The sequence below is a fragment of the Pseudorca crassidens genome, chromosome 2 (assembly GCF_039906515.1).
Source record: "Pseudorca crassidens isolate mPseCra1 chromosome 2, mPseCra1.hap1, whole genome shotgun sequence".
Lineage (NCBI taxonomy): Eukaryota > Metazoa > Chordata > Mammalia > Artiodactyla > Delphinidae > Pseudorca > Pseudorca crassidens.
Window position 1 is genome coordinate 8,607,189 of NC_090297.1, and position 13,708 is coordinate 8,620,896.

The following is a 13,708-nucleotide window of genomic DNA, read 5'->3' on the forward strand; positions in this document are numbered from 1 at the left end:
CTGCCCCAGGTATTCCCCCAACCCCATCTCCTAGCTCCTCTCACTCAGCTCAGTCACAGCGGCAATCTTGCTCCCTTCATAAAGCAGCACATTCCTGACACGGGGCCTCGTGCTTCCAGGACCAGTGGTCTGGAAGACAGCTCATCCCCAGAGGTTTGTATGGCTGTTTTCTTACCTCCTTCATGGCTGTGCCCAAACATCATCATATTTTAAAATGTAATCCCTGATCCATGCTAGTATCCCCTATTCCTTTTCCCTGCCCTACTTTTCTCCGCAGCATTTATCACCATATGCTACACTATGTATTTTTACTTATTTATGTATTGTCTGCCTCCCCTTGCTAGAATGTACTGTTTTATTCACTGCTGCCTTATTCTTCTAGCTCTTAGGACACGGTATAGCTGGCCCACAGTAGGTGCTCAATTAGTATTTGCTGAATGAATGAAAAAGTTATGAAATTGTAACACCTCACATTTGGATAGTTCTTTATAATTTACAAAGCACCATCACAAGTACTATTTCATTTAAACCTATCAGTTAGGTGATATTGCCCTGTTTTACTGGAAGAAAACAAAGATCCCAGAGCTGTGTGGGGTACAGTGGAAAGTACCACATTATACTTGGGTGGGGAAAACTCTGAGGGTGACCATTTACGGAACGCCCACTAGGTATCAGGTGTTGTGCTAAGCACCTCACACATACTTAGAAACCTCACAGAAGCCCAATGAGGTGGATAAGATCCCCATTAAAATTGAGGAAAATAAGGAGGGAAAGTAATTTACCCGTGTCATACAGTATAGAGGAGTGGGGATCCAAAGCCAGACTCGCTGTGTCTCTACACATACTGCAGCACACGCTGCTCCCACATCTAGGGCACAGCCATCACCAGATGATCGCTGGGTCTACGAAAGCAGGAAGCCCTGGGGGGAAGTCCACACCAACCAGCTCCCCCAGGAAGACTCACAGGTGGGGCTCTACCTCCCAGATATGCCCTGAATCTGGTGTCAGTGGACTGACCCTGAATCTACTTTTGTGTCTACGCTGCCAGTGCCAGTCGAAGCCACCACCACTGCTCGCCCGGGTGACTGCAATCGCCTCCTGGGGCAGCCGTGAGAATAGGACCTCCAGCTACCAGGAGAGTAACCGACCCAGGGCCCCAGCTGCTACTCTGAAATCCATGGCCATGTCTGTGCCAAGGCCACACTTTCCGTGAGCTGCTTCTAGCCGATGACGAACACAGTAGGAAGGCTACGGTGGGCCTCCTCTTGACGGCCAGCTCTGGCCTGAGGACCCTGTGATGGCTCCGCACAGCAGACGAGGGTGCTTCCATCCAACTTTTCCTCCCGCTCTTGTTCTCTCAGGGTCAGATCCGCACTGAGGCCTGATGGTTCTCCCAGCCTCTCCCAGCTCCCTGCCCACTTTCTCTCAAAGCTTATTTCCCTAATACAGTCCTTGCACTTTTAAACCCACCTTTGCAGCTGCTTCTTGAGCCAGCACACCTCCTAACTCACCTCCCTGCTTCCCTTCCTGCCTCTCCACAAGCTCTTCCCCACAAGTAGCCAATGACTGTTAAAGATGGATGCCATCATGTCATCCTGTGGACACAGCCCTGTGAGGAGAACGGGAGCCAGTAGGGGCCATGAGCTGTGAGGCCCCCGGTGCGGCCCCTCCCGCCCTCTCCCTTGCTCACGGTGCACCAGCCACACTTCCCTTCTCGCCTGAACTTATCAAACGCTCTTCCACCTCAAAGTCTCTGCCTGGAGCACCCCCTCCCTGCCCGCTGCAAGGCTGGCTCCTCCATGTCATGCGGTCTCAGCTCAAACGGCACCAACCTCAGGGAGGGAGTCACCCGCACCCCCGTTACCCACCACCCCATTTCCTCGCAGAACTTGCTGCTACCTGAAATGTTCCTATTTATTTGTCTATTGCCTGCTCCCCCAACAAAACGTCAGCTCTTTGAGGACAGGGATCTCGCCTCGTCTCGCTCCCAGAATGGCACGTGAGAAGACTGGACACCCTCAGACGCGCTTCTCACCTCTCCCTCCATGCTGCTGATGCGAACCAGCTCGTTGAGGATCAGTAAGGCTCCGTGGATCCGATCATCGCGATTCATGCCCTTCTCCTTGGCCAAGGTCTCGTCAAACCCCTTCTCTGCTTCCTCAAACGTGTGCTACGGAGAGATACAGAATGCCTAAACTACCCAACGTCCAGCGTTAGAAAGCAGCCCCACCCATCTATATGGGGGGTTCTGAGGTTACCATGCCTGCTAAGGGCCTCGTGCCAGTGTCACCAACAATCCCAACTCATTGGGCTCTCTTGTTTCATTTAGCTTCAACTCTCACAACAATACCACGAGGGAGACACCACTACCGCCCCTATTTAATAGAGAAAAAACAAGAGGCTCAAAGAAGCTAAGTGACTTGTCCAAGGTCACAGAGCGGCCAAGACGAGAACCCAGGTCTCCAATCCCAGGTTCCCATGTTCAGGGCTCTTTTTGTAGGACAAGGGTCCTTAGCAGGTTCACTTGGCAGCGGCAGTCAGCACAGGACTCTCGATACTACAGGAACACTGGCATCTCTCCAGAGACGCCCATATTTCTATATTTTAACACCTCTGAAAAAAGATGTCTTATAATTGTTGATAAGAAGGCAGTGAGTTTAACTGGCATTATAGCCTCACTCTTAGTGGTACATAAAGCAATGGTGTGGCTATTGATAAATCTTTGCTTTCGTGAAAAACAATAAAATAACTACTGATGCATACTGAGCTTAAAAAACCATGGGAGATCAAAGCAGACAGGATACTTGCTCTTTGGCAAGGGGCCTGCTGCTGCCCTGTAGGCCCGATGATACTCTACGCAAATGTGCTTTGCTGGAGGTTGGAATGGAACCATCTCCTCACCCTGTACCACTGTGGCTTCTGCATCTCCTTTGGCTCCCGCTGGGTGGTGAGGATCAGACAGGCACGAAGGGCAGCAACAGCTCCCTCACGGATGGCCTGTTTGGGGTCCCACACGGCCACAAAAATATTGTCAAAGAAGGGCTGCACTTGCTGGAAGAAGAAGGTGGGGACGCTGATGGCCAGCTCACGAAGAACCAGGACCTGGGAGAAAAGGCACAGAGAACTTTCATCTGGGTCAGAGTCTTGTTCTCTCAGGAACACAGCCTCCTGTCATCCTAGAGCCTACATAAAGCAGCAAAAGAGCACACTTGCCCATTCTTCTAGCTCAGAAATTCTGGGGACCTAGGAAGGAGAGTGAAATTGATCAAACATTTCAGTGTTCATTATCCTAGGGTGTTTAGAAGCAGAATGCTTGTAACGTTAGTACACAAGTTCTGAAAGGGCAGACGTGCTTAATGCTTTGTACACTGCTCTACTGATAGCCTAGAATGCGCCCGAAATACAGCAGGCATTCAATAAACATTGTATTGAATGAATGAATAATCCTGTTTAATATTTAATCTTGCTATTATTTTCATCTGACCCTGGAAAAACTGAAGGTTCGGAGGCTGCCCCAAGTCACAGAGTGAGGAAGTAGCACCAGGGTCCATGTGTGGGCCCCTCACCCAGGCCGGCTCCCTCCTTGTGGTGCTGTCCCCGAAAGAGGGAACCGACTGGAAAGGATCCAACTGAAGCTTCTGATCCCCATCACATTCATTCATAGATTCTCTCTCTTAAGGACAGACTCTCCCCCATCTCACAGCCTGGATTCCTGGCCCATCAAACCAGCCTCTTTCAGGGATGAGCCTCAGAAAGCAATGAGTATGTGCGTCTAGAAGAAGAGGGTAAGAAGCCACCACTTCCTCAACTGAAGAATAGCCAACGGGAAAGAGGAAGTCTGGACTACGTACTGACCGATCAATAAATGACTAAAAAACACACAGGAAAGGCCTGGGAGAAGGCAGGCCAACTCTCCCAGCGCGGGGAGCGAGTCCCTCCCCGGCTCCTCTCTTCAGCCCAGTACTCCCATCTTCCCACAGGATATGGAGGGACCTTGACAGAGGGATCCTACAGATGGCGCGGTGGTCTGGGGCTTTGTAAGCCTCTTGGCTTGTGGCTTCTTCTCTTGCCTACAGCTGAGGGGGTGCCTTCTGCCTGGGAGGCATTTTTGATTCTGGAAAACTGGAGGTCAGGATAAGCACTGCACATAGGGCTGCCTCTCAAGCAACAAGAGAGAACGTTAAGCCTCCCCTTCAGGTACGGAGCTCAGGGTGAAGAGAGAAAGGGATTCAGGACAGAACCGAAGGCCACCAAGAAGCCCAGTGCCTTTGCCTGGAGCGTCCTCTCTCATTCTTTGCCTTTCAGGGACCTGAGCACATCGTGTGAAGGACCCTGACATGGAGCCACCACTCGCCACGCACTCACAGCCGCGTGTCTCCGGCCCTCGTTGCGGTCAGCACCCAGCCATTCCAAGGCTCGCTTCACCTCAAACTCCACATACTCAGCGGTAAAAGTGTCCCCTGCCATGGCGAGGCGACCAATGGCCTTGGATGCCATTTCCATGACAACTGGGTCATTGGAGGGGAGGAGGTTCCGAAGGTAGTTAGCAAATCTTCCGATTCGGGTGGCATTCCCACCTTCCACTCCTATGAGGCTGGCTGGAAAAGAGAGGAAAGCAAAAGGTGAGGAAGGGCACACGCTGTCCAGGAAAGTATGCTGCCTTCAGAGGAAAGCTAGCCAGTGACCCCCTCCTCTTACTTTAAGTGCAGACTGCAATTTCCAGACAGTAAGGATGCAAATAATTTTCATCTTAACCAACAGATTTCATATTTGTGCCAGAACTACTTATATAAAGCAAAATAACCTCATTTTAGTATACGTAATTTGTTTTCCCTAGAAGAAAAGGAAAACAAACTGGGTCTGAATAATAGTTCACAGGACGGAAGACCAGTCCCTGGAGGTTGACAATTACCTGCCTTTCATTCACTGCACCCCAACTTTACTTTTCTATTCGTAAGCCCCACTATGCCAAACTTTGCTCTACAGAGAAACCAGAGCCTGCATTTTTGCAGTGGAAAGAAAGCAGGCTTCTAGTTTCAGTTCAGGCACACTGGCCCTAGAAAAGTTGCTTAACAGTTCTGAGATTCCATATCTGAAAAAACCTGCTTTGTCAATGTCCCAGGACTATTGCTAGAATTAACAGCTGGATAAGTACACTGAAAGCCACAAGGCTCCTTGAAATTCATTAAACAAATGTGAACTAAGTGTCCAGTAAGAAGCAGACACAGGGTGCAGTAGACACAAAGCTGAAGAGTCCTTTATTCCCAGTTCTCACCTTACCGGAAACTCTGTCCTTACCTATGGCCAAGATGCCACCTTTCCTCTCATTGGCATCTGAGCTGGAAACCAGTTCAAAAATATGATGGTTCAGCTGATCATAGAAGCGAGTAGACTCTTCTTGACTCATCTACAAAAGAAGATGTGCTCAGAACAGTTTATAATGTCTCCCTAGTGGTGGGGTGGCTTCCAAAGACTAGGACCCGAGAGGCAGCCAGGAGGTACAGTTCCAGCCAAAGATGACATGGCTACTGCCTATTTCTATAGTTTCAAACTGAAGAGCAATTCATCGGTGTATTTAACAAATACTTACCGAGTATATACTCCTCTGCAGGACATGTCCCGTCCTAAATTCTACCTAGTACCAAGGGTATAAGAATAAACAAGACATTGTCCCTGACCTCAAGTCTGGTCTCTATTTAGAAAGCCCCAGGACTTTCCTGGTGGCACAGTGGTTAAGAATCCGCCTGCCAATGCAGGGGACACGGGTTCAAGCCCTGGTCCGGGAAGATCCCACATGCCACGAAGCAACTAAGCCCGCGAGCCACAACTACTGAGCCTGCGTACCTAGACCCTGAGTTCCGCAACAAGAGAAGCCACAGCAATGAGAAGCCCCCGCGCTGCAAGGAAGAGCAGCCCCCGCTCAAGGCAACTAGAGAAAGCCCGTGCACAGCAATGAAGACACAACACAGCCAAAAATAAAAATAAATAAATAAATAAAAATTAAGGGGAAAAAAAAAGAAAGCAAGCAAGCCCCAAACAACCAACTCGTCAAACCCATCCCAACCACTGTTATCAGGCAGAAAGAGTGGAAGGTCTGGAATGTGGCATGAAAAAGAAAAAAAATGAAAAGAAGCAGCCGACTCCTAAAATATCACAACATAGGAAATGCCACAGAAATGTGTAACTGCAAAGGAACCTGCCCATTCTACAGACATGAGAAATCGGTGCCTTTCTAAAATGGAATCTCTGCATTTTCCGAATCCTCACTTAGCTGTCAAGAGGCATCTAAACCAGGTGTGGTATATGTCACCCTAACACTCCATGATGAACGGCCCGAACCACAGCAATCCCAACCTCTCGGAGCTCCATGGTGACATAGTGCTGGAGCTCCTTGGCGGCTTTGGCCCTGGTCTCCTCATTCCGGCTCTTCAGGCCGCAGGCAAACTGCTGCAGGACGCTCACATTGCTGGATGCGGTGGTAGCTGTGGCAGCGGCGGCAGGGCCGGTTCCAAGCATCTTGCCCTGAGGTTCTTCGGAGAGAAGCTTCCTTTAATATTCTGAATAACAAACCATGGCGATGAACTCATTTATGGCCCCAGCTCCTCAACACAGATCTTCACCCTATCCACGTCAGGCTGGGGATCCTAAAAAGGTTGGGATACCTCACTAAAAAACATGCAGAGAGACTTGATTCATTCAACAATGACTGATGTTTAAAAGAGGCAGTATAGGAGAGAGGGTCAAATTATGGGCTGTGCTGCCAGACTACCTGGGTGTGAATCCAGTCCAAAATTATATACCTTGAGGAAAGTTACTTAAAATGTCTGTTTCCTAAACTGTAATAAGAGGATAACAGCACCTAACTCATAGGATTGATGTAAGGATTAAATGAGTTAACACACTAAACAGTTAAAAAGTGCTTAAAATAGTGCCAGGTGCACAGTGAGTTCTTAATAGTTGTTAGCTATGATTATCATTATGACTACTACGTACATGGCACAGAGTCAGGTACTAGAGGTGGGGAGGTAGAGAGAAAATAAAGCATGCCTAAGACTGTCCTTTTCCTCCAGGAGTTCAATTTAAAGAGGGAAATTGATTATTATTCTGTAGCAGCACTGCCCAATAGAAATACAAGCCACAAATGTAAAAATAACTTTAAATTTCCTAGTAGCCATATCGAAAAGGTAAAAAGAAACAGGCAAAATTAATACATTTTATTTAACCCAATACATCCCAAATATCGTTTCAACATGTTATCAATATAAAAATTACTGATACATTTTTCTATTCTCTTTTTTGTACTAAGTCTCCAAAATCTAGTGTGCATTTTACACTCAGGGCAATCTCAACTTGGACCAATCACATTTCAAGTGCTCTAAGCCACATGTGGCTGATGGTTATTGTATAGGACAGCGCAGTTCTATAGAACATTAGCACTTGGAACGTGCTCTAAAAGAGACTGATTTGTTTCTCAGATCACTCATTCATTCCTCAGTTATGCCCTGTCCCTTCCCTCAATAAGCTTACAGTCTAGGGGGAAATACAAATAATCAGGCGACCACAATAAAGTGGCCATGATAGCGCTCTGGCAGACTGCTATGGCAGTAACACATGCACCTTTCCTAGGTATGTCCGGATTATATTAGAAAATCAAAATTTCTTATTTTTCAAAGAATTTGTGAAATGCAGAGAAAAAAAAAAAAACAGGGAATAATTGGTTCTGAAAAGCTTTTAAATACTCCAGTGCCGAGAAGAGTGCAGAAGGAAGTGTCAGCCTTCAGGAGAGAGGAAACCCAAGGACTCCAGATGAGAAAACCAGAGTGTGTGCGCTTGTCTGGGGGAGGGAGGCTAGCAAGGAATTTCCAGTCTCAGGAAGGAACCAGCATATCTTTATAAGGTCTAAGGCCCACAGGCCATCTGCTCCAGGGAGAATTCAATTAAAATACTAGAAGTTAAATCCGAAGGGTCGTGGCGAGGGCTTACAGAAGTTAAAAGTCAGGCGGGGGCGGGGGAAGCTCGGATGGAACCGAGCTCACCTCCGGGGAATGGGTCCTTGAGAGGCCTCCACGGTGGACCGCAAGGGGCTGACACTGACATTGGTCCTCTTTGAGGACAATTTGTAGGGGGCTCTGAAGAAGGGGTGACTGATGGGCAAGGAGACCCAAAGGCGCCCCAGCAATACAGGAGCTGATGGGCCGGCCTTCGTGGCGCCAGAGACGCACAACAGGCTAAAGGGTTCGGGGGTTTCCTGCGGGTTCGGGAGGAGGTGGGCGTTGCCTCGGGGGTGCGGGTCCAGGGCTCAGGCGGCGCCCAACTCCGTGGGGGCCAGTACTGAGGGGACCCCACGTCCCAGACGGACGACTTCCCGGGGTCCCCCCACGGACCAGGTTGACCGTGGGTCTGGAAATTCCGCCGCCTTGGAGGGGTCGGTGCCAGGTCCCAGACTCACCGCGCGGCTTCGGCCAAGGCCTCAGCTGCCGCCGCCAGCACCGGTACCGCCGCTTCAGGCCGCCGACCCCACCACCCGCCTTCCCCGCTGTCCTCTAAGCCGGGCGGGAGGGAAGGCGGGCTCCCAGCCCTAAGGACCAATCGACGGGCGTAAGAAGAAGATGGACTGGAACGTCGGCCAATAGGCATTAAGGAGAAGTGAGGCTTCGTGACCCGGCTTCTCAAGGGGGCGGGGACTGTTCAAATAGACAAACCCCGTGGCCAGTGGCAGGCGAAAGGAGGCTTAGGTCCACTCGGGAGAACCAATCGGTCGTGAGTTGACTTCAGTCACTTCCACGCACACATCCGGTGCATCGCTACTATAATTCCCCTCTGCACCTGGGCCGTGGAGGTGCGTATTCCGCTGTCTGGGTACCGTGGAATGGAACCACGAGGCGGTAAGCGGAGGTTCGCGACCCCGCCGGATTTAATTTTCGAGACCAGAGTGTGAGCGATGCCAGCGCCTTGTAATCACTGGAGCAAAAGAAGTGGAATTTTCGGACTAGCGCTACTTGTGCATCCGCGATTTCTCTTTTGTGAAATGTAATACGCATTTGAAAGCGTTTTTAGATTTCCCCACTTTTCCAAAATTATCTAGCTCACAAGATCATCCGCGAGAAACCGTAGACAAGTTTTAGCTAAATAAGCTGCTCGTAAACAAATAATTTCAAAGTAGTATCATTTAAAAAACATCCTTTCGAAAATCAATAGCAAAAATGGAATTTGACTACATCTCTTTTTTAAAAAAAATCACGGTCTGTTTATTATAATAAGCACTGAAAATTCCTAAATACCTCACAATAGGAGTCCGATTAAATAAAATACAGTAAGTTATATTAAGGAAAATGTAGGTAGCCATTAATAATCGTAATGTAGATGAACATTTGCTAAGAAGGAAAAGGGTTCACAATTATACCATGTAAGTATAATATAACCTATTAAAAATTTATATGTTTCTTATGTGTCTATGTTCACATGGGGAAAATATACAACTAAGATGTAATGGAATTTGGGGAAGGCATATTTTTTCTTTACACATTACCATCATTTACTTTTTTACTTTAATTAAATAAAAAGTGTTTGTTGAAGAGGTGTGAGTTTCCAGAAGTACTAAATTACCAAATAAAAGAGGTTTGGTAATGTTCTGTGGCTAAAAAACGCTTTGGCAGATTTAAGAGAAAAAGAAGTTATGACTACTTTTTTTTTTTTTGATGTGGACCATTTTTAAAATCTTTATTGAATTTGTTACAATATTGCTTCTGTTTTATGTTTTGGTTTTTTTTGGCCATGAGGCATGTGGGATCTTAGCTCCCTGAGGGGATCAAACCCACACCCCCTGCATTGGAGGGTGAAGCCTTAACCACTGGACCGCCAGGGAAGTCCCATGACTATTTCTCTAGATTTAGAATCTTTACACTGATTCTTCTGTGAAATAATTGTTCCTCTGAATTTCATATTTTTCACTTGTTTTCAACATCTCTATATTTAGTCGTTAAACATTTTTGAATACGTAATACATTTACTATTCAAATCTCAAAATAATTAAAAATTATGCTTATCATTATAAGTCTTGCTCCACCCCTGCCCCTTCACTAATTTTCTTAGTTCTTATGTATCTCTAGATTTTACATTTTTTACATTTCTATGTAAATAAAAGACAAATATAAATATATATTCTTATTTCCCTCTTTTGTTACACTATATACACTGTTCTGTACTTTTTAAAATTCTAGGATACCTTGGCTTCCCTGGTGGCGCAGTGGTTAAAAATCCGCCTGCCAATGCAGGGGACATGGGTTCAAGCTCTGGTCCGGGAAAAACCCCACATGCTGCGGAGCAGCTAAGCCCTTGCGTCACAGCTACTGAGCCTGCGCTCTAGAGCCCGCGAGCCACAGCTACTGAAGCCCGCGTGTTGCAACTACTGAAGCCCACGTGCCTAGAGCCTGTGCTCCGCAGCAAGAGAAGCCACCGCAATGAGAAGCCCATGCTCGCCGCAACTAGAGGAAGCCCGCGCGCAGCAACGAAGACCCAATGCAGCCAAAAGAAATAAATTAAATAAATTTATTATTTTTTTAATTCTACGGTATCTTAAAGTTCTTTCTTACTGTATAGAAGGCTTCCTTGTTCTTTTGTTATTCTTATAGCTGCATAGTGTTCCATCACATGGATATATCATAATTTATATTTCCATTTCTCTGTTGATGGACACGTGTTATTTTCAAATTCATGCTATTACTAATGATGCTGCAATGAATGCCTTTGTAGATATATAATTTTATTCCCTGGCAGCTATACAAAATAGTACCAAAAATGCGATTATAGGGTCAGAGGGTAAATGCATGTGTAATTCGATGGATATTGTCAAATTCATCTCTGTAAGGGAGGTATCAATTTTTATTTCCACCAGCAATATGTGAGGTTTTTGTCTCCCTAAGACGTGGTATGGCCCTGTTTTCTAATTAACAATCACAGATGGTTTTATAGAATAGTAATCCGTGCATTTATAGGTCTCTTTTCAGTTTACTCAGAGCTTTCTTGTCCATTATGTTAACATAATAACTAATATTTATTGAGCACTTACAAGCTATCAGGCGTTTTGGCGGACCTTATAGAGTAGTGGCTAAAAGCATCTTGGAGTCAAAACTAACCGAATCTGAAACTTAGCTCCAACATTTACTGACTATATGAGAAAGCACTTATGTACCTATTTCCTTATTTATAAAACTAGAAGGATTATAATGCACCTACTTCGGTAGGTGGTATTGTGTGGGTTAAATGCTAATACATGTAAAATACCCAAAACACTGTATGACACATATGAACAGTCAGTAAATGCTGTCACTGCTGTTCCTGAACATCTCTATGAATGAGGCAGTTCATATTGTTCCCACTTTGTATAGGAGTAATCTGATGTCCAGAGGAATTGGGTTATACAGTTGGTAAGTGGTAGAGCCAGGATTTGAATATATCTGCTTCTTCCTCTTGTCTGATTCGGCAGCATTGGATATTCAGGTTTGGCCAGCATTGCAAGTATGTGCTGGGTGGTGGAGTTGTAAATGTTTAACAATCACCCGGGACGGGAGGGCGGCATGTATGTATATACTGGGCTTCCTTCATCATGTGTGACTTGTGAGGTCAGAATGCTCTGTCTTGAAATTCTTAATGATTTTTGAACAAGAGTTCCTGCATTTTTATTTTGCACTGGACACCAAAATCATGTAGTCAGTCCTGTGTCCATATATGTTATATGTGTATTATAACGTTCACTAATACGAAGAATGTGTAGCACAAAACTTACAAATAATAATAAAATACACGATACTTTTTATTATAAATTCCATATAGCCAGTTGATTCTAACAGTATGCTTTCTTTGATATTGTGTAGCCTCTGTGTGGTTGCATTGACCAATGAGTGTAGTTCCAACATGACTGTTGGTTGATATTATCTTTTTTTTTTAAAAAAAAAATATGGGCTTCCCTGGTGGCACAGTGGTTAAGAATCCACCTGCCAATGCAAGGGACACGGGTTCAAGCCCTGGTCCAGGAGGATCCCACATGCTGCGGAGCAAATAAGCCCGGGCGCCACAACTACTGAGCCCGCGTGCCAAAACTACTGAGCCTGCGCTCTAGAGCCCGTGCTCCAGAACAAGAGAAGCCACTGCAATGAGAAGCCTGCACACCGCAATGAAGAGTGGCCCCCACTTGCTGCAACTAGAGAGAGCCCACAGCAATGAAGACCCAATGCAGCCAAAAATAAATAAATAAAATAAAATAATATATATATATTTTTTTAAATATTTATTTAGGCTGTGCTGGGTCTTAGTTGCGGCTTGTGGGATCCTCGTTGTGGCATGCGGGATCTTTAGTTACGGCATGAGAACGCTTAGTTGCAGCATGCATGAAGGACCTAGTTCCCTGAACAGGGGTCAAACCCGGGTCCCCTGCATTGGGAACGCGGAGTGTTACTCACTGGACCACCAGGGAAGTCCCAGTATTATCTTTTACGTTAAGGAGTAGGTGGAAAGTGAAACAATCGAGATATATTGAACTTTGCTAGTTCGTCAATGACACGAATGGCTTCTTTGCTGAATTGGATAATATTCTAATACTGGAAGTATATTTCCTCAAATTTTTGCTGCTACTCAAAACGAAACAGCTACAGAGTTGACACACTTAAAATTTAATCTGGGCCTTCCCTGGTGGCGCAGTGGTTGAGAGTCCGCCTGCCGATGCAGGGGACGCGGGTTCGTGCCCCGGTCCGGGAAGATCTCACATGCCGCGGAGCGGCTGGGCCCGTGAGCCATGGCCGCTGAGCCTGCGCATCCAGAGCCTGCGCATCCAGAGCCTGTGCTCCGCAACGGGAGACGCCACAGCAGTGAGAGGCCCGCGTAACGCAAAGAAAAAAAAAAATTTAATCTGCATTATTAACTTTTCTCTGTCACTTTCTTAATTCCAGATGATGTACAAAACAATTATGAAGCATTTGCTGATTTGTGTGGTATGAATACTCCCATCATGGCAGATTTCAAACCACCAGCGGATATCACTGAATGAACAGGTAGGAAGAGATAAGCAGCAGCACATCATTATGTAGTATTTCCACAATGCAGATAAAATAGACATAAATAACCTGAAGAGCATAAATGGTAAAGTGTAGTGAAATAATTAGGAAGTAATGAGTTTTGAGTATTTGTTACCTTGGCTTTTAATATAATGGATCTACTCGTAGGTTTGTATAATTGAATTTTTTTTTTTTTTTTTTTTCCAGTACGCGGGCCTCTCACTGTTGTGGCCTCTCCCGTTGCGGAGCACAGGCTCCGGACGTGCAGGCTCAGCGGCCACGGCTCACGGGCCCAGCCGCTCCGCGGCATGTGGGATCCTCCCGGACCGGGGCACGAACCCATGCCCCCTGCATCGGCAGGCGGACTCTCAACCACTGCGCCACCAGGGGAAGCCCTAATTTAATTTTTAATAATGGCTTTGCTTAATGACTGCTCACAAAATTCCTAAAAATTTAACAATTGGCTCTCTCCAGCCAGAACAAGCTACAGATATGGACCATAAGCTCCCAGAAGGCAGGAAGTGGAGATACAAAGCTGGCCAACTGGTGGGTGGGGAGGAGGGCAGTTCTGTGCATGAATAAGTAAATAAATTAGAAGAAAGATAAAAAGGCAGTCAGGGCAGTATATGGAATATGCATAATAAAAAGTGGGAATTATT

At 46.3% G+C, this 13,708-nt stretch overlaps 1 protein-coding gene and 1 long non-coding RNA gene across 4 annotated transcripts in view; one reads left to right on the plus strand and one right to left on the minus strand.

Annotated features, from left to right (window-relative positions):
* The window catches only part of MTOR (mechanistic target of rapamycin kinase), a 117,120-nt gene extending 108,558 nt beyond the window's left edge, over positions 1–8,562 (minus strand). The window contains exons 1-6 of one of the 3 annotated variants that reach the window (XM_067720395.1): positions 8,450–8,562; positions 6,355–6,530; positions 5,299–5,407; positions 4,366–4,598; positions 2,902–3,102; positions 2,036–2,170 (exon numbers count right to left, since the gene is read on the minus strand). In XM_067720395.1, coding sequence (XP_067576496.1) covers positions 2,036–2,170; positions 2,902–3,102; positions 4,366–4,598; positions 5,299–5,407; positions 6,355–6,516 — 840 coding nt within the window. In that variant the 5' untranslated portion in view covers positions 6,517–6,530; positions 8,450–8,562. Of the gene's footprint in view, positions 1–2,035; positions 2,171–2,901; positions 3,103–4,365; positions 4,599–5,298; positions 5,408–6,354; positions 6,645–8,449 lie in introns of all 3 variants that reach the window. The other 2 variants (XM_067720386.1, XM_067720384.1) reach the window with 2 other exon arrangements.
* A 228-nt stretch (positions 8,563–8,790) lies between these two features.
* On the plus strand, positions 8,791–10,561 carry LOC137215326 (uncharacterized). The gene is made up of 2 exons (XR_010939258.1): positions 8,791–9,406; positions 10,221–10,561. It is a non-coding gene; the product is annotated as an uncharacterized lncRNA (long non-coding RNA).
* The last annotated feature ends 3,147 nt before the right edge of the window (positions 10,562–13,708 follow it).